Below are 21,941 nucleotides of genomic sequence, written 5' to 3'. Positions count from 1 at the left end.
GGTTTTCAGTTTGTCGATGATTCTAATTCTGCTATTTAAATAAGAGGAACATAGATAGTGAGTCAATTATGAATGTGTTTTAAGCATTCAGTGTGTTGCAAGATTGTGGAAGTGTTACAACTGAACCCATTCTATGCTGAATACTTCCTATCAGTCTATATTATTTATATATTTTTTTATCAGTAACAAATCATACACGTTTTCTTGGTGTATTTGTCTTTTGGTGTGAAGTTTTTTGGGTTGACAGTCTGTGCCTTTGAAACTTGCTCTTTATTGTAATTTCAAAACCACAACTCAGACTTTGAATCAATCTGTGGGATCAACAACAAGAAGTCACCTGCTCTACTTTCCAACTGTGTCACTGGGAACAAAAGTACAAAGGACCCCTGTACCACTCAAAATAACAACTTGCATGGGGGACGGATTATTTCAGACAAGCTTCAGACCAAGGTTTCATCATCAATGAAAGGTAATGCTACTAAATCCTGAATGACCAGTTGACTATTGTTAAACTGTGTTAAACTGTGAGTTCATGGTAACCATTGCTTTGGTGACATGGTAAGCAGTAAAATGTGAATATACGATTCAAATTGTACAAATTTGCACATTAATCAGTTCACGCTTGAAAAATAAGACTGTCTTGTCAGCCAAATGGTAAACCACATTTGATTTAAAAACAATCTTGTAGAAAAACTTGTGGGACAGTTAAATATGTGCTTGTCGTAGGATTTAATATAATCAACACCAGTAGCCCTAGATATTCTGCACATCTGTTGATCATTCTGTTGTTATAGTGGTCGATTAACTTGAAAAAATGCTCAGACTGGGATCTAAATTGTTATTATCCATCTGAAACATGGTTAATGGAGTTGTCACTGGAAGCTGCCTACTCACACCAGGATAATCTATTTTCAGAAAATATTGAAAAACAGTATAAAGGGGGAGCAAATTGAATTATCAACTTCATGTGATATTGAGTAAATAGGCAATTCAGTATTATAAATGGGCCTCTGGACCTTCTTGGTGATACTGCATTTTTGTATTCCTGAGAGTAACACTGATCTTCTCCACTACTGTATGTTGCAATGGATAAGAGAATTTGCCAGTGATTGTAATGTAATGTAATGTTCAGTCATAATCATTTTATCCACACAAATGTCCTTTTCTCTGAGTATTTACAAACTACCCTTAATAAATATTTTTCTTGTGAACATTGGATAAACCTTTTAAAACAACTTTATAGGGACAGATATGTGATGATGAAATGATTGACTTTCTCAAGATTAATATAATTTGGTCAGAAATATCAAATAGGAAAAAACTCAAAGAAATAACAAGCTGTTTTGATCTCACTGAATTAATAATCAGACCTATTAGGATATCCAGACCTTCATAATAAATATTAGGTCAATACATATTATGACCTAATAAATGTTAGGTCAATATGATATCACATTGACGCAATAGTTAGTAACAAGCCAAAACAAGAACCCAGATCATTTAATCTTGTCCTATGAGACCATAATGGGACCCTTCTATCAAAGAAATTCTAGCAAAAAGAAACGCATTGCTCTAAAATATTACTGCAGGACCAGATGTTAACATTGGGGAAAATTAGAAACAAATGTACTTAATCATTATTAATAAAAAAGGAAAATAAAACTGCACTGGAGCCAGGATGCTTTTAAGAGTTGCACAATAAAGTAGTAAATGAACAAAAAAGCCTGAAGCAAATATGTTTGTTGATCACAACAACACTCAAGAAAACAGAAAGCACATTAACTGAATTTTATAGATGGTTATCAATATTGATGCTGGTCTTTTAATAACCTAATTAAATTGGTTGAAGTTAAATTTGGGGAATTTAAATTAGAAATACATTAAATACATTTGAAATGACTATTATTGCTGCTTAAAAGTAATTTCAATAATACATTCATACATCTTGCTACATTACAAGCTGGTTCCATCACCAAGCTCAGATGCATGACACCTTTAACCCCACAATAAAATTATTTATTGAAAAAAAACCTGCCTGCTCATAGTTATTAATTCAGACAGGCAGCTGACACACCTGATCGCTGTTGGTTCGTGGGACTCATCTGCATAACATCCAATATCATCTGGGTGCTTTGTTTTGTTTCCTTTGTGTCAATGCTGTGGGCACGCACTGCCCTTTTGGCAATATAGCAGTTATTTAGCTCAGTGGATAGAAGCAGAGGACATTCATATCAGTATCAGTGTCTATAATATGTGTAGCTGTAATAAAAACAATCACTGATGGTTGCATGGAAGAAGAATGCCCTCTTTTGCACTGCTTGTTTACCCGTCCTGCCCAAGCTGATCCTGAGTTTGAATTACACTGAGGCCCAATTTCTCACTGATTGCCCCCCTCTGTGGTTAATCAACCAATCAGAGCAATTTGAACCCAATTATGCCTCCAGCAGGGAAAATGTTTGCCACAGCAGTAAGGTGTGTTCTGTTCGGTTGAAAATCAGGCACAGTCTCACTAGAATGCAATACTTTAATATGACACGTTGAGCATTGAAGCCTCCTCAGTAATGAGGAATTGGCAGGTTGAATTACTGTAGCCTCTGCTGAGATAGAATGTCGTTCCGCTCAGTAGCACCAGGCAGTCGCGGCCACATACCTCAGCCTCTATAACACACACCCTCCTGCCCGTATCTGATTGTCACGAGGCTCTACCCCTCCATTACACACCTGTCTGAAATGACATTTGCTTCTCTTCTCATTTCTTCGCAGGGATCACTCCAAAGAGAAGAGCGTCCTCGGGAACAGGTAAGTTCTGCCGGGCTTAACAAATATACCTAAGTGGATTGGCTGCTAGACCTTGACTTCATACTCCATTTAATTTTAGTACAAGGGACTGGTAGTTGCCCTAGTTTGCATTTTTTGTCCTTTGCTGAAGGATTAAAGAATAAAGTCTCCTGTTGAGTTGGCTTTCTGATATAGCTGCTTGATTGGATAAGCATGAATGCATCCTGAAATGACTCCTTTTGTGCATTTGCCTTCTGGCTTCTTTGATTTAATTATGAGGAAAACAACTTCAGTTGTACTGAATTTATCTGGTTCTCTTTAGCAATTGTTGTATCCTGAAATTATAACCTTATGGCAATTATTTTATCTGTCTTCTTCTTGGATAACGTTCTAGCTGCTGTTGTCAATAAGAGTACTTTTAAAATTATTATTTTTTTTTTTTTTTGTAATGACCTAGAAATGTGTACTGATTATATTTATGCCAAGCCCATTCTTGTATGCACTTAATTGCTCAGTCTCTGAGCTGTACTGACACAACTCCTCTTTATCTAGAATAATGGCATTGTATGTGTTCAGCACATATGAACATACCAGGAATGCATAGGTCAATGTGGAACCATTTCCAGAGTTAAACTAGTGATTGTATTCATCACAGTAGATGAGAGAACACCATCTCATTCAAACCTATTTTATTCCATTTTGAAACTGTACGGTGTAATGCTTCGATCTTAAAAAAAACGATCTTAATTTATTTTTAGCTATATTGTAATATGACTGTGGTGTGAAGATTGGCCATTTACATTTTCTTTCACATCATAACTGTGTGTGCCATAGTGAATTTAGCATTGTAAAACTATCATGTAAAACTGTCCAAGCTTTTTAGCTGCCATGCTATGTTAGTCAAATGAATGAAGTAGAACTTCATTTTACATTTGAATAATTACTGTCATAGGATCATTTTATCAGTAGTTATCCAGCTGTGACACTTATCTCAGTAAATGTAGAACTCATGTGACACAGCCATGCAGTACAAGATTAAAAGGATTAGTAATTTTATGGGGAATAAAATTACTAATGCCTGTTGTAGGTCTATAATGAAATTATTTGTATCCTGCTTGAGAGAGGTCATTACAGTGTAGCACTGTGACAAATTATCCATTTATTTGTGTTGCACTACATGAAATGGGCACACATTATAGACAAAAGTACCTTTCTCTGCTAAACTGTAGACAGTGGACAGTGAAACAAAAGTGAAAAAGCTTGCACTTTTAGTTGCAATTGTTTAAATTGGAAATGTAAATGTTCCCTGTGTGGTGTTTCAAGGGAAGAAACTCCGAAATAAACTGACACTAATAAAGAATCTAACTCCACTTCTCTAGACAAATATAACTGAAATTTAAGAAATGCAGTATCTACTGGTGGTTTGTGCTTTATATAGTCTTGCTGGGAAAATTGGACTAACTGTCACACTTCAAACCCTTAAACCAAAGATTTGCCTGCTTTCTACTGGCCCTACTGGTGCACACAATTAACCAGGTTAATTGTTTCAATGAAAGACAATGAGAAAATTTGTTTGGCTGGTTTTTCACATGAGTCATGCTTACTTCAAACAACAGACTTGGGGTTTCCCAAGGGCAGCTGGTCAGTGACAGCTGAGGGTCAGCAGGATCAGCTCTAATTTGAAAAGCAGACTCTGAGACAGTTTAAGAACATCAACTCAAACAAGATTTAGAAAATTTGACTTTAGAAACAGTCTAACCGAACACTGGAATGAATGTGCAGTCATTATTAGACTAGAGTAAATGTTGAAATCCAGCTTTCGGGTACCATAGCATAAATGGAGTCTGTCGGTCCTACGTCCATCCAGTGATTTATTAAATCTCCTGTCTTAATAATACCAATACCTATATCTGCGTGTATTTGCTCATTGAATAGTGCATGGAAAGATCTGTGTTATGGATTATTTGGGGAAAACACATGGCCTGATTGAATGCCACCATTCCGTTCCATGTGACCGCATGGTGTTGTCAGATTGCAGAAACGCGGCCTTGGTCTCTTGCAGACCCTTCGGTCCGGTTTGAGGAGCCCCCGGAGCAGGTGGAGGTGCGAGTAGGAGAGCAAGCCCAGTTGCAGTGTTCCTTCAGCAGCCGCTTCCCTGTGGCCTCCTGCTGGATCCATAACAAACAGCGGGTACATCTCCTCCACAGTCAGCCCCAGTGGCTATTTAAAAAAACAGCTGATTAAAACCCAGAACCGCTCTCTCTACTTCAGTCATTGTTCCTGATTTGGGAGGGGGTCCAGGTTTTACTTGGTGCAGTTATCCAGCTAACTCGGTAATCCTGCTTTGTGAAACAGGGCCCCGGACTGAGGGACAAGCCCAGCACAATCAGGCTCCCTGCAACTGCCACACTCACTACCTCTCTCCCTGTCTGTCTCCCTCAATCACACTTTTCTTAATGCCCTTACTTCAGTGATCTCTCACTCCCTAACACTTTACCTTTTTCCCTAGTACCATCTTCCTCTCCAATGTTCTCTCCCTCCCTAACGCTCTCTCTCTCCCTCTTCCTATTTCCACTTCCTATCTCCCCCTCCCCCTCCCTTCCATCGTGTTAACTCTGTCTTCCCTGACTCTGTAGGTTGCAAACAGCTCCCGGATTCGAGTGGAGGACAGCGATCGGGGCAACAGGCTGCTGATTTCTGAAGCACGTCCTGACGACGCAGGCAGATACACCATCGTGGTGCGGAACCGCCGAGGCTTCGCCCAACACAGCATCATCCTCTCAGTCATAGGTGAACCATGCCACTCTGAACCAATCCCCAGTGCCTCTCAGTCATAGGTGAACCATGCCACTCTGAACCAATCCCCAGTGCCTCTCCGTCATAGGTGAACCATGCCACTCTGAACCAATCCCCAGTGCCTCTCAGTCATAGGTGAACCATGCCACTCTGAACCAATCCCCAGTGCCTCTCAGTCATAGGTGAACCATGCCTGCCTATACCAGTCCACAGTGCCTCTCAGTCATTTTTTGCTTGTATATACAAACATGCAGTGCCTCAATTGTAGGTGAACCTTCCCTGTTGAGCTCAAACTTGAGCTCAAAAGGAATAGTTTCAGACCTCAAGCAATGATCCCAGATTAGTGTTTACTTTTTACGGCAGGTGAGGGCATAACTCAATCCTGGATGGTTTTTTATTGGTAGGAAGTACCTGCAGCCTTGATCAAGCACTGCCAGATGAGGAAATGTACCTGGCACAACAATTCATTTGTAATTGCTTTCTCAAGGTTATAATCCTTGAATATTTAACTTTCTACACAGTTTTAAAATGTCACATGATCTGCAGTGGCAGGTATTCTGAATGTACTGCTGTGGGTTTTAACTACAACCCCCCCCCCCCCCTGCAGGGTTGCATGTTTTCAAAACTGGGAATTGCAGGGTTAAGGTTTGCTTAACACAATGGAAGACCATTCTTTTACCGATGTTTTCCTGCCCCCCTCCCCAGATCGCCCCCAGCCCCCAGCATCCTGTCCCGTCGTCTCCCACCTCTCCTCCAGTTCCTTAGTCCTGTCCTGGTCGGGGCCTTGCTACGACGGGGGAAGCGCGGTCACGGGCTACGTGGTGGAGGCGAAGAAAGAAGGACCCAGAAGGCCAGGGGACTGGTGTGAGGTGACCGGCAACTGTAAGAGCACTTCGTACCGTGTGCGCTCAGGCTTGGAGCCCCAGGGGGAGTACCGCTTCCGGGTGAGGGCCTACAACGCCGTCGGAGTCAGCGAACCCAGCCAGGAGTCCGACACCTTCAAGATGGACACCAAGAGTAAGTGGCTGCATTTTCATTCTCCTTCATTATAGAAAAGAGTCAATTTTTATAGTTTAGTTTATATAATTTTGTATAGTTGTACTATTAATTCAGCTGCATGTAGGCTGTTGGCTCATGGAAATATGCTTTTATGTGTCTGCTTTCAAGGAGAGGTGGTGGAAGAACCCCAAGAGTATGTGGACATCACAATCAATACCATCAACCAAGTGACAGACCACTACAACGTGCTGGAGAAGCTGGGGGTGTAAGTGTACTTCATGACTGCAACATCATCCTGAGGCCTGCCAGCCTAACGCACCCTAATCAGAACAGACTGGCCGCCCATGTTGTTCCCTGCATGAGGCTGTGACATAGTGGTGTATCGGACGTGGGGACTTCTAGTGTTTTTGACATGAGGAAAAAGAACCATAAAATGGCATCTGTTATTGCAACATGATATAACGGTTTACTAGATGTGTTGTCATGCGTAAGATGTGCGTCTTCCTGCTCAGGTGTCTGTTAGAGCTGATAAGCTATGCCCTGGAGTAGACTTCCCCACAGCAGTTTCTAATGTCATTGGGTTCCGTGCTTCTTTATGCTTCTTTAACACCATTTGCTCTGCTGCTATTCAAGCTGCAGCTTGTTCATGTGGTCTTTACCAGAACGCAACACTTCTCAAACTTGTTAAGCAAGACATAAGCTGACATTTTATGGTGTTCCAAATACTGAAATCGAAGAGCAGTCAAACGCAGGTCAACATGGACACTTTCCCTTTTAATCCAAGGGAACATTTACATGTTGCATTATTGCGTTCAAGAGGTTTTTACATTCAAAAGATTGCTTTAACTGAAGAGTTTTAGAAGGAGAAACTAGTTCAAGAGAACAGCAACAGGAGAGAGGTGGTTACTCTATGAACGGGATTGGTCAAAGAAAGCATGCGAGTTTGCATGTCCCTATATGCGGCCTTCCTTGTGGTCGACGTGCATCGGTTGTCCTTTCAGAGGGAAGTTCGGGCAGGTGTTCCGGCTGACCCATAAGGAGACAGGCCGGGTGTGTGCTGGGAAGTTCTACAAGGCCCGTGGGTCCAAGGACAAGGCAGCAGCGCGCCGGGAGATCGAGCTGATGAACCATCTCCACCACCCCAAGCTGGTGCAGTGCCTGGGGGCCTACGACTGTCGCTCCCAGATCGTCATGGTCATGGAGTAGTGAGTGATGCTCTTCTGTAGATTGCATCTCCTGCCATTACAGGAGTAATTTGCCCTAGTCTTTAGGCTCTTTTTTCATTACTGTGGTAGAGGGAAGTGCAAAGCAGAGTTTTTGGGAATAAGACTAGCTTTCTGTGGAAGAAAACTGGGAAACTGGATTGGGGGGACCAAAAAACTGCATTGTAGCAGGGACAGCTCATTGTTATTTCAGATTTGGATAGCTGCTCCAGTTATAATGCTGGGGTTTGAGCCTGAGGTTTAAACTTGGAGCTAAGCACGCTAAAATTGACCCTCTGTGTCTGCAGCATTGCCGGTGGAGAGCTGTTTGAGCGCATTGTGGATGAGAACTTTGAGCACACGGAGCCTACATCTGTGCACTACATGCAGCAGATCATAGAGGGCGTGCAGTACATGCACCGGCAGAACATTGTGCACCTGGACCTCAAACCCGAGAACATTGTGTGCATGAACACGACCGGGACCCTCATCAAGATCATCGACTTTGGCCTGGCCAGCAAGCTGGGTGAGTGTAAAGCTGGGAGGCCCGAAGGCTCACCGACCTGTGAAAAGGCCATACTTCTTTATAACAAAGCCCAGAACAGTACTGCCATCTCATTGAACTGCCATCTCCTCCCTATCAGCTGTGCGGTGCAGCTAACTGGTGTTCACACTGCAGATAGGGTGCAATTAATGTTCTCTGGAAGTTCCGATTAGTGAATGTTTAATCTTTTTTTTTTTTTTTCTATGTAAATGTTCTGTTGCATGCGGTCATCCAATTGCATTATGTCCCTATTGGCATCTATGCAACAGACTGTCTTGACAGGATGGAATGCAAACAGGATGGGGTGTGAGCATGGCATCCTTTTCTTGTTGCTGATGGGATGGGGGAAAACTACTCATTGGAGTAATTATGCCCATTAGAGCAGGGGTTGGGAACTCTGTTCCTGGAAGGCTTATGTTTGTTTTTGTCCCCCCTTATTACTCTTGTTAGCTGTGTTAACCCATGCTGATAGACTCATCAATGAGACCACAGTAAAATGTTTTATATATAAATATAAAAACAGTGTTCAATTTCATGAGCTTAGTAAAAGAAAATGTAGCTAAGGTGTCAGCTCACCTAAATGATCTGGCTCATGAAATAAGTGCAGTTTGGCATGAACTCCAGAAACGGATACCAGTCTCCCTTCCTCATTGCTGCATTAGAGTACACCTTGTGTCTGACCACCACTCCCCACAGAACTGTCCTTTACAGTGGCTGCAGAGGAAGTAGAAATGTAACAATGTAACTCCTCTTTGAAGTCAACATGTTCCTGTTTGCTTTGACAATCCAACAATAACCCAGCACAAAAGTAATGGCAACTGGTGCAGCCCATTCCCTGAACATTGTACTATAATTAATTTTCTTTGCATCACAACTTGTTCCCATATCTAAGTATCGTTTGAACTTGTGGTTGCAGTAAGTGTACCCTGCATTCTCCACATTCAGGGAATATTTATAGTGTAAAGCTCTACTAATCTAATTTGTACCGGTTCTGCAGTTTAATTGACCGTGAAAAGAACTGACCTATTCACAAGCCTTATTTCACTGTGTACTAAAAGCTAATGCCATAGCTAACGGTGCATTCTTTCTTAATGATTAAATACATTTTACTAAATAGATATCTATTTAGATATGTATATATGATATGGAGACAGCATTTTTGATTGACACAATGTAAAGAGTGCTGCGATTGCCAGTGGGTTATTAAAATAACTGTGGCACTGTTAATCAAGAAGAATTAAAAATGAATTTGGACTGTTGATGGTTTATCATCTGTCATTTTTAACTGAAACTGCTACTTGTCCCTGGTAATGGGGTTTTGGAGAGACTTTTGAGCTGAATTTTGTACTTAATTAAGCTTCACACTTGTCATTTGAAAATAATTATGATAAAATGATTGTGATCGACTATAAACGAGTATATTCGTATCTGCCTGTCAGTGACATTTCAGAGTAACAAACTGGGTTCTCAGGAAATAACAGGTTCCTTAAAGGCCAGAAAAAGAACAAAATTGAGGGTGGAGCAACCTTTGTGATGCTGAAATTTTCTTGCATTTTAATTTATTTAATCATAATTTACGGAGGTGCACAATTTGCGTAGAACCAAGTGTTTCTATTTATACCTACACTCCAGTACATGCAATATATTGTGACCTCAATCTTTGCAGAACCAATGGTGAAATGTGAATTTTTTTGGACTTTGCATGCAAACATTAGCCTTTTATTCTTATTTAGTTCTGTTGTCTCCTCTTTGTGAATGCTTGAGTGTCTTCTCTGGTTCTTTCCTGTTTAGACTCCACCACTCCGCTCAAGGTGATGCATGGGACGCCAGAGTTTGTGGCTCCCGAGGTCATCGGCTTTGAGCCGGTGGGTCCGGCCACAGACATGTGGAGTATTGGAGTCATCTGCTACATCCTGTAAGCGCTTGATCCAATCTTCCTTTCTCCTCAGGCCCTGTGAGCAACTTTTAGATGTTATAGCCTTGGATTTGGGACTGAGGGAACCAGCAACAGGAAACCTTAGTGGCTTAAATGAAACGCTTTGTCTTGTGGGAACTTGGATAAATTAGTTTGCATGTAATTAATCAAAAGTACCATAATTGAAGCAGTGAAGGAGTAGCTTATTTTAACTGCTACTGTGACGACATGCGGCAACCACTTAGCTAAGCGGCAGCTTATAAATTCTTGAGCTGTGGTAGCAGGCTGAAATTGTATATCTGATGTGCAATCCAAGCGGGGAAAAGGCTGTGTGGGAAAGGATGTAGGGTGGAGTTATAGCCTGTGGCTGGTAGGCCTCAGACCACAACTTTTTACATCTCAAGCTTTCATTTCAGCCATGATGCTGTAAATTAATTACAATGTCTTCAAAGACATTTATGATAAAATCTGTTTCAGTGGGAAAACTGCAAAATACACGACTATAGCCTTGCATCCAAAAGGTGAACATTAAAAAATAATCATTGAACTAATGTACTTTTTACATTCAGATGGGAAATCAAGTTTAATTACTAAATATAATGAAATTAATTAAATAAAATGTGTGTGCAGACGTGATAAAAAAGATTATTTCGGTGGACTACATACTTCCAGAAAGTGAAAAAATGCAAAAATTCTAAATGTAATTTCCCCGTGAACATGGTTAGGAAATCATGTTTATTCAACAACCATGATGAAATAAATGCCCTCAATTTTAATTCATTTATGAAGAGAAATGTATTTCAGTGGAAAAACTGCAAAAATGTGATATAAGCAGCATAGAGCAAATGGAACTAACTAAATGTAGGTGAATTCAGACCGGGTCAAGTAACCTAAAATGCCTAGAAACCCTTGAATCGGTCCAAGCACAACCATCTTTTAAAAAGCAAGGTGTGCAGTGACCTGTGATATGAAGCACATGCAACGAGAGCTCAGGTTTCACCCTTTACCCAGATGTACTGTACTCTACAGAAGGATGGAGGCCATTAGGTTTTTTGTCCCCCCTCTCTCTCCATAAGCCTGAGCGGCGAGTCACCATTCCAGGGAAACAGTGATGACGAGACTCTGGCCTTGGTGACTGCAGCCCAGTGGGAGTTTGACGACGAGAGCTTCGCGGAGATCACAGACCAGGCCAAGGACTTCATCAGCGGCCTGCTGAAGAAAGACATGAGGTCAGTCTGCAGACTTGAGTTCAACTTTAACTGGAGATGTGTCCTGTTCCCTGCTGCGGCTAACCCATTGGTTCAATCGATAGGCAACGGCTGTCTTGTGAAAAGGCCTTGGCCCACCCCTGGATGGCTGCCTTCGCCTCAGCGGACCCCCGCTCCACCAAGACTCTGTCCAAGGACAAGATGAGGAAGTTCCTGGCAAAACAGAAGTGGAAGGTACAAGGCTTTGGCTGGCTTGTTTCAAAAGGTGTTTGGGTATATTGGCGCATCTGCAGTATTCCCTCCTTGTTTCTCTCTATACCGGTTTCTTCTCTTTCCCAGAAAACAGGAAAGGCTCTGCTGGCACTGAAGAGGATGGCTGTCCTCTCCAACAAGTCTGATGGGTCTGACTCCCCCGCCAGCCCTGGAGAGGGTAAGGCACCAAGCAGTAACCACGGTCTTGTAACCTAAAGGTCACAGGTTTGATTCCTGGGTAGGGCACTGCCGTTGTACCCTTGAGCAAGGTACTTATCCAGCATCGCTTCAGTTTACATCCAGCTGTATAAATGGATACAATGTAAATGCTATGTAAAAAAGTTGTGTACGTTGCTCTGGATAAGAGCGTCTGCTAAATGCTTGTCATGTAGTACTATCAAATAGTGTCCTGCTGCCCTTCTTCCTTTTCCAGAAGTGAAGTGACTACTGATTGATGGAGTCATCACTACCTATTGATTCTATCTGTCCTAATTAATGTGGTGAAGGAAGGAAGTGGGTTCAGTTTATGGACACACACCATATCTGCTTGCTGTGACCCGTTCAACTCCATTGATCTGGTCTTCATAGAGGGTCTCCGCCTGTGTCATGTTCCCTGCACACAGACTCTGTCCTGACCCCGGAGGCGGAGCATGCCCTGAAGTCTCTGGAAGAGCAGTTGCAGTGTGAGCCCCAATTCTCCCAGGTCCTGAAGGACCAGACCCAGCCCCAGGGTGCCAAAGTCCACCTGACCTGCCATATACAGGGTATGGTGTTTCCCCTCTAGCGCCTCTCTGACATCAGACCTTTTCCCCCACTCCTCTGGTGACCTCTGCTGGACAACAGTTCTCCCATTATCTTATACCACCTGCCCGTTGAATTCCACAGCTTCCTTCTACTTTGCCTTCTAAGTTTTTCAGAAGAACCCCTTTGCTGATCTGAAACAGTTATTGCACATGATGATTAAATAACAGCAGACTTTGAAAACCTTTGATGTGGTCTGTTCTGACTGGCTCCCTCTATTTTTGGACTTTTCTAAACAGGGTATCCAGACCCTGAGGTTCTGTGGTTATTGGGGGAGGAGCCTGTGGAGGAGTCCTCCTGTGTGAAGATCGAGTATGAGGAGGATGGTCGCTGCGCCCTTGTCCTGTCCAGTGTGAGGGTGGAGGACTCTGGGGTTTACACCTGCAGGGCCATCAACAGCCTTGGGGAGGCGCTGTGCTCATGCAAACTTACAGTGACTGGGAAGATATAGTGCTCATACACACAGATGGACAGATACACACCTGCATACACGCACGCACACTGATAGCTAGACTATCGCATTTCCATGCACATGCAGGCACACACAGATGGTAAGAACCCTTGGAAATTGGCACACATAATCCAGGCATTCCAGAATGTTGGGAATTGTGTGAAATTCCATTCTGACCACATTGGATGGTAGGATGGTATCTTTCCATAGTATTTTTCCAGTTAAACACTCACAGCACAAGTTTACATACGTATTTATTAGTCTTTCTCTGTTACCTATGATTGATGCAAAATCTTAAGACTTTCCTTCCTTGCAAGCTCAAAATATGTTGGTATAGAATTTTCAATATGTAACAACTTGTTTAATTATAATAAAAACCACGATATGTGTAATGGCATGTTTCTGTAGTTTTATATTCAATAGTGTTCTACGGGTATGAGAACTTCAAAGGTGGCAAATTCAAAGGTGGCTGTTTGATAGTTAAAGAAATAGATGTTGCACTTATTTGGATGTGTCCTTTTGATAGAAATGATAGAAAGCCAGCTATTCGAGGTATATTAGTTAGAAAATGTCTGGTCTTTAGTTTCTCATTTCACTCCAATGTCTACATTGTCATGGAAACAAGCACAAAACCTTCTCTGGCAGGTGTTTTTTTTTTTTTAATATTGTAATCACAAGGTGCCATATTTATAAAATATTCCAACCTGAGACGCAGAACCAAATCGAATATGAATACCTTGCAAATGGTATTTACTATGGGAGAACATTGATCATCAGATGCATGTTTTGAGGAAGAAAAAATTATCACAAAGCTGTGTGCAATATGACACCTGTTGAAGCCATGAAAATATGTTTGTACAATGTATGCAATAAACAAGTTTAGAATGTCTATTTGTGGTCACGAGATTCCACTTTAGCCCAAATGTAGATATTGCTAGTGCTCAAAGTTAAATTAAGTTTTTTTTTTTTTTTTTTCAAAATCCAGCCATCCATCCATCCATTATCTATACCAGCTTATCCTGGGCAGGGTCACAGAGGATGCTGGACCCCATCCCAGCGTGCATTGGGCAATAGGCAGGAACGGTCTCCAATTAGCCTTCCTACATATCTTTGGACTGTGGGAGGAAACTGGAATACCCATGCGGACACACGGAGGACATTCAAAATAATATTTTTAGCATATCATGTACTTTATTCCATTTCAGATTAAACTCTTTCTTCTGACATTTTTATTGTTGTAATTTGAAGTCCTCTCCAGTTTGAAAGGCTGAATCCCAAATGTGTGTTCTTCCCATTCAAGAAAAAAAAAACCCACTGCAATCTGTTAAACCACTGCCGCACCACCAAATTGACCACTTGTCACATGAGCACTTGTCACTAGTGAGCAGTGAATATGCAAACGCCAGACTAATTAATGCCATCTCCTCACTGGCAAAGCTATGGCCAGTTAGGCATCACCCTACAGGATTCCTGTTTGTAGCCTGCACTGTACAATAAGGATTCAATTGGGAATTAAAGTGCCTCACCATAGAAAATGTACGCACCACTTACAAACCCTTTAAGATCATCATGTAAATGTAACTGCTTTTCAAATTAAAATATTTTGACTAGAACAAATACATTTTGTATTTCCTACTAATGAAGGTTTGATCTAACTGCTATATTTGCTCACACGAGGCTTTGAGTTAATGTTTTACTGATGTCTGTTTTTACATATTTAAATATCTAAAAGTCTAGTTTCAAATGGCATATAGTGTGTGACCATACATTTCTGTTTGCAATGAATGACATCGTTCGACGTCCGACATTCTCTTTCTAAATATCTATATTTATAACCCAGGTTGCTGTGAGGATACAATAGGTCATGCGTATTAAAAGATAGCATGCAAAGTGTTTAAACAAAAATTATATAAAGGGTAGCTTGATAAAGCAAGGGTATGTGTATGTGATTCATCTGAATTTGAGAAATTGGCAATGTTATGGGAGGAATTTTCTGCAGAAATGTTCATGTGTTAACATGCTGGACAGTGGCCATAAACATTTGTTTTTATTTTAAGTTACTTCCTCTTCTAGTTGATAAGGAGAGTCCCATGACTGTTGACCTCAGTTAGATTGCTGCTGTTATCTGAACCCATGGAGCTTAGCTGCACCTGGCTTATCAGTTTCATACAAACCCAGCACTGTGGGCAGAAATAATAGATCCTCTAATGAACACTGATTAGAGTAAGACAGCCATGAGCAGCACTGCAGGAGAGAGAGGTGGCATGTGTAAAGTTCTGAGTTTTTCTTTTATGCTTTTGCATCATAGCCCTCCTATACCTGGTTTTTGGGAATGTCTATTTTATTTAAATGAAATTAGGTTCTGAACTACTCTGAACTACTCTGTTTCCAATTCAACATGGCAGTTTACAGATTCTCAGTTTTCACTTTCTAGTTGGGTTTTAGGAATTCCTCTAAGCCAGTGGTTCTGGTCATGGGGACCCCTGTGTATGTTAATTTTCATTCCAACCACAATCCCAAAATTTTAACAAGCTGTTCATTTTTCTCATTTATGCTTTTCATGTTTTGAGGTATTATTTAGCCTACTAGCCACATTATGTCCGAAATGTCTATGCATGCCATGAAGAATAAAAGGCCCATGTTCTCGTGCTAATTGTGCTGTATTGCAAAGGATTACATGAAAAGAAGTTTTAAACCAAATTATATACAGGTTAATGAATACACTCCTCATGAGAAAAAATGTGGATACCTGGCCACCAAAATTAACCATCTGGAAGAATTCAAAGACAAAGCAAATGATAACGAGCCAAACCTGCATTCTGTTAACGTTAACGAAAAAATGATGAAAGAACACATGTTCAACAACCAAAATTGAGCAACAGATTGGCTGTAGCAAAAACCAGCATAAAAAGGGATCCCCAGGACCGAGTTTAAAAACCACTGCTCTAAACCAGAGGAGGGCAACTTCGGTCATATCTGTTTCTGATTTTCATGCCAACTTCTGGCTTCAATTAGCCACAACATTTACACCATTGTGACATTTTAGCTATATTTCTTGATAAGCACATCCTGACATTTTAGCTATATTTCTTGCTAAGCATATGAAAGACAGACGAAGATTGTTCTTGTATCACTATATGAAACGTTTTACTGCGATCTAATCTGCCAGTTTTTGGTGGAAACAAAAACCTGCGTACTCACCGGCCCTCCAGGACCAGAACTGTCCCTGCTACAAACCATAAGTAGGTATGTGCAGTGAAAAAGTAAATCATGCGATTTCTTCTTCCAGTGTCATCAGAACAAGCACAACCAGAATCTCTCAATCCTGCCCTGACGGGTACTAACGAGAGAATAACTGTACACAATTTTTCCCCACATTTGCTTAATTATACCAAGAGAAGCACTGTCTACATTGAGTTTTTACTGTTGTGTTCCAGAACAGGTTCAAGACATGTACTGTGTGCTTGAGATGTGCATGTGACATCTCTCACTGGAACATTTTTCTTCTTAATCAGTGGACCGTTCTATATGACCAGTCAGGAAAATGGGCCAGGGTGATAAAGGGTCATAATACAGACACAAATGTAGCCTATTGCAATCTACCAGGGTTTATAATTTTGTTTTTTTGCTTGAAATAAACTTTCCTGTAATAAATTGTCTTTTTCCCTTCAGTAGTCAAGGCCCAAAGTTCAATCTGCAGAAAGCACTTGATGTCAGTTCCCTTGTTTGTTTTCTGCAGTGTGTGGGAGTATTTCAGTTTGCTGTTTTTAAAAATCATTGTAAATCAATGCCTAACTCAATTTGTTAGGTAAGAAAATGTTTCTACAGAGCCTCTGTATTGCAAATGGATATGTATAATGGGCAGTTTTCTAAACTAATCAGATTTTATCATGTTCATTAGCAATATATATTCTTGTGTAAATATTTTGTTGGAAAATTCAGGGAAGAAGACAGTTTAAAAAAAGATATATAAATGGTTTTTTCGATAAAAATGTGAATCCTCTGGAGGTCTGTGTGTGTACTACGATTAAGTAACAGCCAGCCACGTGAGTTTCATGGAATGAATGCTTGTAATAACAGAAACAAGGGGCAAAGCATTAACAAATATGCTTGTGACCAAGTGCATCTGAACCAAGCTTGGTTCATATGATCCAACTTGGATCCAGCTTGGTTGGCATTGAATTTTTTTCTTCGGATAATGCAATTAAGTTCCTCGTAAGTTCAGATAGATAAAATGAACAACTGTTTTGAATTTGCCCGATTTTCAGTCATGAAGTTCTACCATGGTACAAGGAAACAAAGGGAAATGGACATCTTTAAATAAAAACATATATTGACCTTGTACAGCAATTACAGGTCATATGTTATAAATGTGTGCAATTACAAAGTCTGGCAGAGTAATAAAACATACTAATACATAGATTTGTTTTGATCTTGTTTCAAAACAGTATTTAATATAAATTAAAAACCACCGTTAACAAAAGTTATGTACATTCAAGTCAATAATTTACTCTAGAAAAATAAATAAATTTCTTCAAAGTAGGTAGAATGAGCAGCATTTTAAGTCTCCTGGAGACACAGAAGAGTTGAACGTCAAAGAGCCAGTCTTCTTATGTAGCACCACGTTTGACATGGGCATTGAGGGTCTTAAAGAAGACATTTCTGTCAGTTCAGTCAATTAAAACTGGATCAAACTGCACTGTTAAGTGGGTCCTCGTGGATGGTAGACTGGGGTCCATACAGCATGCCCGCCCTCTTTTCAAAAGCATTCACCATCTGCTTGACCACTTCGTTGAAGAACACAGATGCTAGCTGAGTGTGCAGTAGGGACTTGAACTCAAAACAAACCTGGAAATGAAACAAGTGGTTTAGACACTGGTAAATAAAGGTAACTGGCAGATACTGTACCTCTCATCCCTTGAAAGTCCTAAAAGTCACTATCACGTAATAAGGCCGACACGGAATTTCCCTAGAATAATTTTAATTAACATAAACAGTTTGTGCTTAGCAATAATTCCCATTGAAAGGCATTGACCAGTGTGGTGGGGTGGGCGTGGTTTGAGCGTCGGCTGCAGAGAGAGTGTGAGAGGAGCGGCTCTCGGATCCTTCGTCACGACTGTCAGCTGGAGGTAATCAGCGCCGATAATTGTTAATTGTTTAATTGCGCTGATTGCCTCTGATTGCTTTCAACAGTGAGCCTGGGGTTTTTTAAAGGAAGACCGGAAGCTGGAGCGAGAGGGCTGATAACAAGACGGCTGCGGAACCGTCGTTTGTGCGTAAATATTTTCTGTAAAAACGCATCTGTAAATAAAAGAGCACAGCAGTGCTGATTAAGGAAACAACTGTCTCCCGTGAGTGTGCGTTTAAACAGGAGGGGTGGCACTCACTTGCCACAACCAGTTTTTCCTCAATGAGTGTACTTGAATGCTTCCACATTCAGAGAAAAGTCCAGCAATCCTTCACAGGTAATCCTGCCACATTCAGAGAAAAGTCCAGCAATCCTTCACAGGTAATCCTGCCAAGTATTTAGGTCACAATGCCCCAGCCAGCTGTCCCAGTCCAGCATTTCAGCATTACCTCATAAAATTCAGCTATTTGAGGAACTCAGGGATTATCCAGGTTCAGTAAAAATAGATCCAAACGGTATGCATAGGATACAGACATCAGAAATTCAAGAACAAATATGTTTAAGACTGAAATGGAACAGATGGGCGGCTCATTTGGTTAACACAACCACACTAGTGCATGGATGAGTCGCATGGTCTCGGATTGAATCCCGACCATGCCAGTGCCGAGTGCCGACTGTGGCTGGTACCTCCATGGGGTGATACACAATTGCCAATCATGTTACCCAGGGTATAGTCAGTCCAGGCAGTTAAAGGTCTGTGTTTCATCGCTATCTAGCAACCCCTGCAGATTGATCTGCCAATGGTGGACTGCATTTTAAAGCCGCATATGACAGTTCTCCAACTCCACTTAATGCAAGTTTAGCTGTACTCTACGGTGCTAAATGAAGGAGACTTGTGTGTTTCAGGGGAGAACCGTGGCTGTCTACACTCTCTTGAATCGACAGTGGGGTTTGCATATGAATGCAGCTACAATTGCAGACAGTTGGCTGCTCCAAATTTGGGTGGGCACTGGACATGCTCAGTTCCATGTTGGGCACCCAATTTATTAAACATGAAAATGAAGAAGACTGACTGGGATGAAGTCTGGAACCTGGATCACCATGTGACCTCATGAGGTGTTCAAAGGTATAGCGGGTTCAGGGGATATATGTTCCTTGTTGACAGTTGCAAAATAATTGAGATTTCAAATAAGCATTTTAAAAATGTGTATATTCTGTTATTTCCTAAATTCAATGTTTTAAGTGATGTTGGTTATCTTGAGCCATGTCTATAACAAATGCTATGCAGCACATGGTAACACATGGTAACACTGAGATAATATGATTTCAAACAAAGAATAAATCAGAAATTGTGTAAATTTGAGGACTCACATAGAATTCCACATTGCAAGAGTTGGTCTGGTTCTGTACCGCAGGAAGAAAACTCCACACTGTCTCCAGGTGACTAAAAAGGGACCCATCTGTACAGACAGCCTGCAAACAAACATTATATTACCACCATTCCAATGCTGGCACAAATCAGCTAATCAATTAAAAAAGCCATGCTAATCTTCGAAATTGTGGAAGTGTAACCAAGGCAAATTTATGTACTTAAGACCACAAGGTTATCTTTCTTGGAATGATCTTTATCTGATCTTGGAAGGTACATTTAATTTCAGATCTTAGCAGTGGTGTAAAATCCAGGTTCAGAAAGTAAAAATCCTCCCCTCCCCAGTATTTTGTCCAAATCACTTGGATTTTCTAATTAGGACAATTCTTCAGCCGGGATTAATAATTAGTGAAATCAGCTGGCTGAGTTCATAGGTGGAAGAAACACATGGTGGGACTTTCTGAACCCTGGACCTCTGAACCTCGGCAAATATGAAATGTTTCAGTTTCTGTTATTATGTGACCTCCTCAGTGAAGGCACAAACTTGAAGACAGACTTACTCTGACTTGGTGGTTGGGCACCACAGTGACATTTGACGTGTAGCGCTCCACAAGGGGAGGGAAGCCGATCTCCAGCTGAGCCCTCACATCCCCATTCAGCCCCTTCCGCACCCTTGATTTCTTGCACCATGGCACAAACTGATGGTACTTGTCCACGCTGGCCACCAGATTGTACATTTGCTCAGGAGAGTATCTGGAGTGATGGAATGCCACAATGTTACTTTAACAGTCACTGCTACCCCCTGACATGACACACCATGATTCTGTGCCCTGCTGCGAAATGAGGTGCAAAGTCTCCTCTCTGTGCTCTGTTTCACCACATTTTCTAAATTGATAAGAGAACAGGTTAATTGATAAGAGAAGGTTTTTATTTAACTATGCGTAAAAATATAGGGAAAGTGATGGCTGGATACAAGCCATACACATTTATCTTAGTCCTACATGCATCTATGAGGTTTACTGCACACAGGATGAGCATTTTATCGTGAGAGGAAATAGTGAATAGTGATTCTCACCTGAGGTTGCGGTTCTCAGAGTACTCCATTCTGCGTGTGGTGAGAGGAGAGGCCAGGCTGATGAAGCCACAGCTGGGCGTGCATGCTGGGTTAGCAGGAGCGGGAAGTACACTCGCGTGTTTGGGGGCCAGAATGGCATAGGAACGGATAGGCCTGAGGGGGCGCAAAGTAAAAATTCAGTTTCAACCTAGTCAACAGGTAGTGAACTTCAATGAATAAACAACGATTATGTTCTTAATTTACTTTTGATTATTATTTTTAATTTTTATATTTCTTACATGTCGAGAGATGCTATCCCTGATATTTAACAGCTATTGGTCTAATTACTTCTTTATTGACAAATCCGAGTACGTCGTCTACATGACATATGCAGTAGGTAAAAATGGGCTATTTGGTATATGAAGGGATTGATTTTAAAGGGATTGTTCAAATTTTTCAGTCATTTGACAACTATAATAGCGTACGCCTTCCCTTTGTCTCGTGCGCTCGTCTCGTGACTTTATTTTGAATTATAGGTTTACAATTAATACGATACCAGACTTAAAATCCCCATTCATTTACCACATCAGTAGCCCAATTCGATTTCAAACCAACGAATTTTAAATAAACCAGTACATTAATATCGGTCATTTGACTATATACCTATATGGCTACGCCATAAACTATATTTTATTTAAATGATAATGTTAGCCCTATATGGCTACACAATGGTGGTCTTACCTGAAATTCGTTTTCCCCGAGTTTCCATTTAAAAATTTGGAAAAGTGAAAATCCGTCATTTCAACAAGTGCTTTCATGAAAATTGGAGCAGTTTTTTTCGTCATTTTATGGTTTTAGATTCGGAGAACGACCTCTAATAAATTTTAAATATAATGCAATAATCCAGACATGTGCCTCTGAAACCGGTGTCTACACTAGTTCAGCTGAGTCGTATTAAGTGCTGTCCCTAACTGGGGTGAACCCTTGCACTGTGACGTATTATGTTCTCCGTCGTGGAGCAGGATCGGGACGTCCACAGGAAGTGTTTGAACTGTACCAGAGATACTTTGATAAAACTGTCTCTGATGGTTGCGCAACAAATAACTGACGCAGATGTCGTCAAACGTTAATTAGGACTGTGAGTATACAGCTTTAACAGTAAATACAGATGAACTTCAGCAATACATTTGTTGGGCGGTTCACAGAAGTCTGCCTCTTATCAGACCCTGTAAGAAAACAGACTGTTTGCTGTGCTGACAGGGACTTAGCAAGTGTGATTAAAAGACAGTGCTCAGTTGCAAAGCATCCGATTGGATCAGCATTATGCAAAACTTCTTGGAAAAAAGGTTCTACATAATAGTGTAATCATGTTTTGCATAGTTGGAAAACCGATGTCATGGGGAATAAGTTGATGTCTCAGCTACAAAGGTTAAGCCAGTGTAAT

At 41.0% G+C, this 21,941-nt stretch overlaps 2 protein-coding genes across 2 annotated transcripts in view; one reads left to right on the top strand and one right to left on the bottom strand.

Moving 5' to 3' along the window:
* Window positions 1-13,338, top strand: part of mylk5 (myosin, light chain kinase 5) — a 36,161-nt gene extending 22,823 nt beyond the window's left edge. The window contains exons 10-23 of the mRNA XM_064321562.1: window positions 299-469; window positions 2,764-2,799; window positions 4,841-4,968; window positions 5,415-5,568; window positions 6,280-6,591; window positions 6,742-6,838; window positions 7,575-7,778; window positions 8,084-8,301; window positions 10,111-10,234; window positions 11,311-11,463; window positions 11,547-11,676; window positions 11,782-11,872; window positions 12,318-12,458; window positions 12,735-13,338. Of these exons, the coding sequence (XP_064177632.1) occupies window positions 299-469; window positions 2,764-2,799; window positions 4,841-4,968; window positions 5,415-5,568; window positions 6,280-6,591; window positions 6,742-6,838; window positions 7,575-7,778; window positions 8,084-8,301; window positions 10,111-10,234; window positions 11,311-11,463; window positions 11,547-11,676; window positions 11,782-11,872; window positions 12,318-12,458; window positions 12,735-12,946 (2,171 nt within the window). The 3' untranslated portion in view covers window positions 12,947-13,338. The remainder of the gene's footprint in view (window positions 1-298; window positions 470-2,763; window positions 2,800-4,840; window positions 4,969-5,414; window positions 5,569-6,279; window positions 6,592-6,741; window positions 6,839-7,574; window positions 7,779-8,083; window positions 8,302-10,110; window positions 10,235-11,310; window positions 11,464-11,546; window positions 11,677-11,781; window positions 11,873-12,317; window positions 12,459-12,734) is intronic.
* A 3,921-nt stretch (window positions 13,339-17,259) lies between these two features.
* On the bottom strand, window positions 17,260-21,529 carry si:ch73-141c7.1 (coenzyme Q-binding protein COQ10 homolog, mitochondrial). Its single transcript, XM_064321561.1, has 5 exons — window positions 21,239-21,529; window positions 20,519-20,671; window positions 20,004-20,196; window positions 19,446-19,547; window positions 17,260-17,794 (listed from the first exon to the last, which is right to left on the bottom strand). The coding sequence occupies exons 1-5, from the start codon at window positions 21,340-21,342 to the stop codon at window positions 17,636-17,638; spliced, it is 711 nt and encodes a 236-aa protein (XP_064177631.1). The 5' UTR covers window positions 21,343-21,529; the 3' UTR covers window positions 17,260-17,635.
* Between the last annotated feature and the right edge of the window lie 412 nt (window positions 21,530-21,941).

The sequence above is a fragment of the Anguilla rostrata genome, chromosome 2 (genome assembly GCF_018555375.3).
Source record: "Anguilla rostrata isolate EN2019 chromosome 2, ASM1855537v3, whole genome shotgun sequence".
Lineage (NCBI taxonomy): Eukaryota > Metazoa > Chordata > Actinopteri > Anguilliformes > Anguillidae > Anguilla > Anguilla rostrata.
Note: the sequence above shows the minus strand (reverse complement) of the source record. Positions and strands in the feature narration are given on the sequence as shown.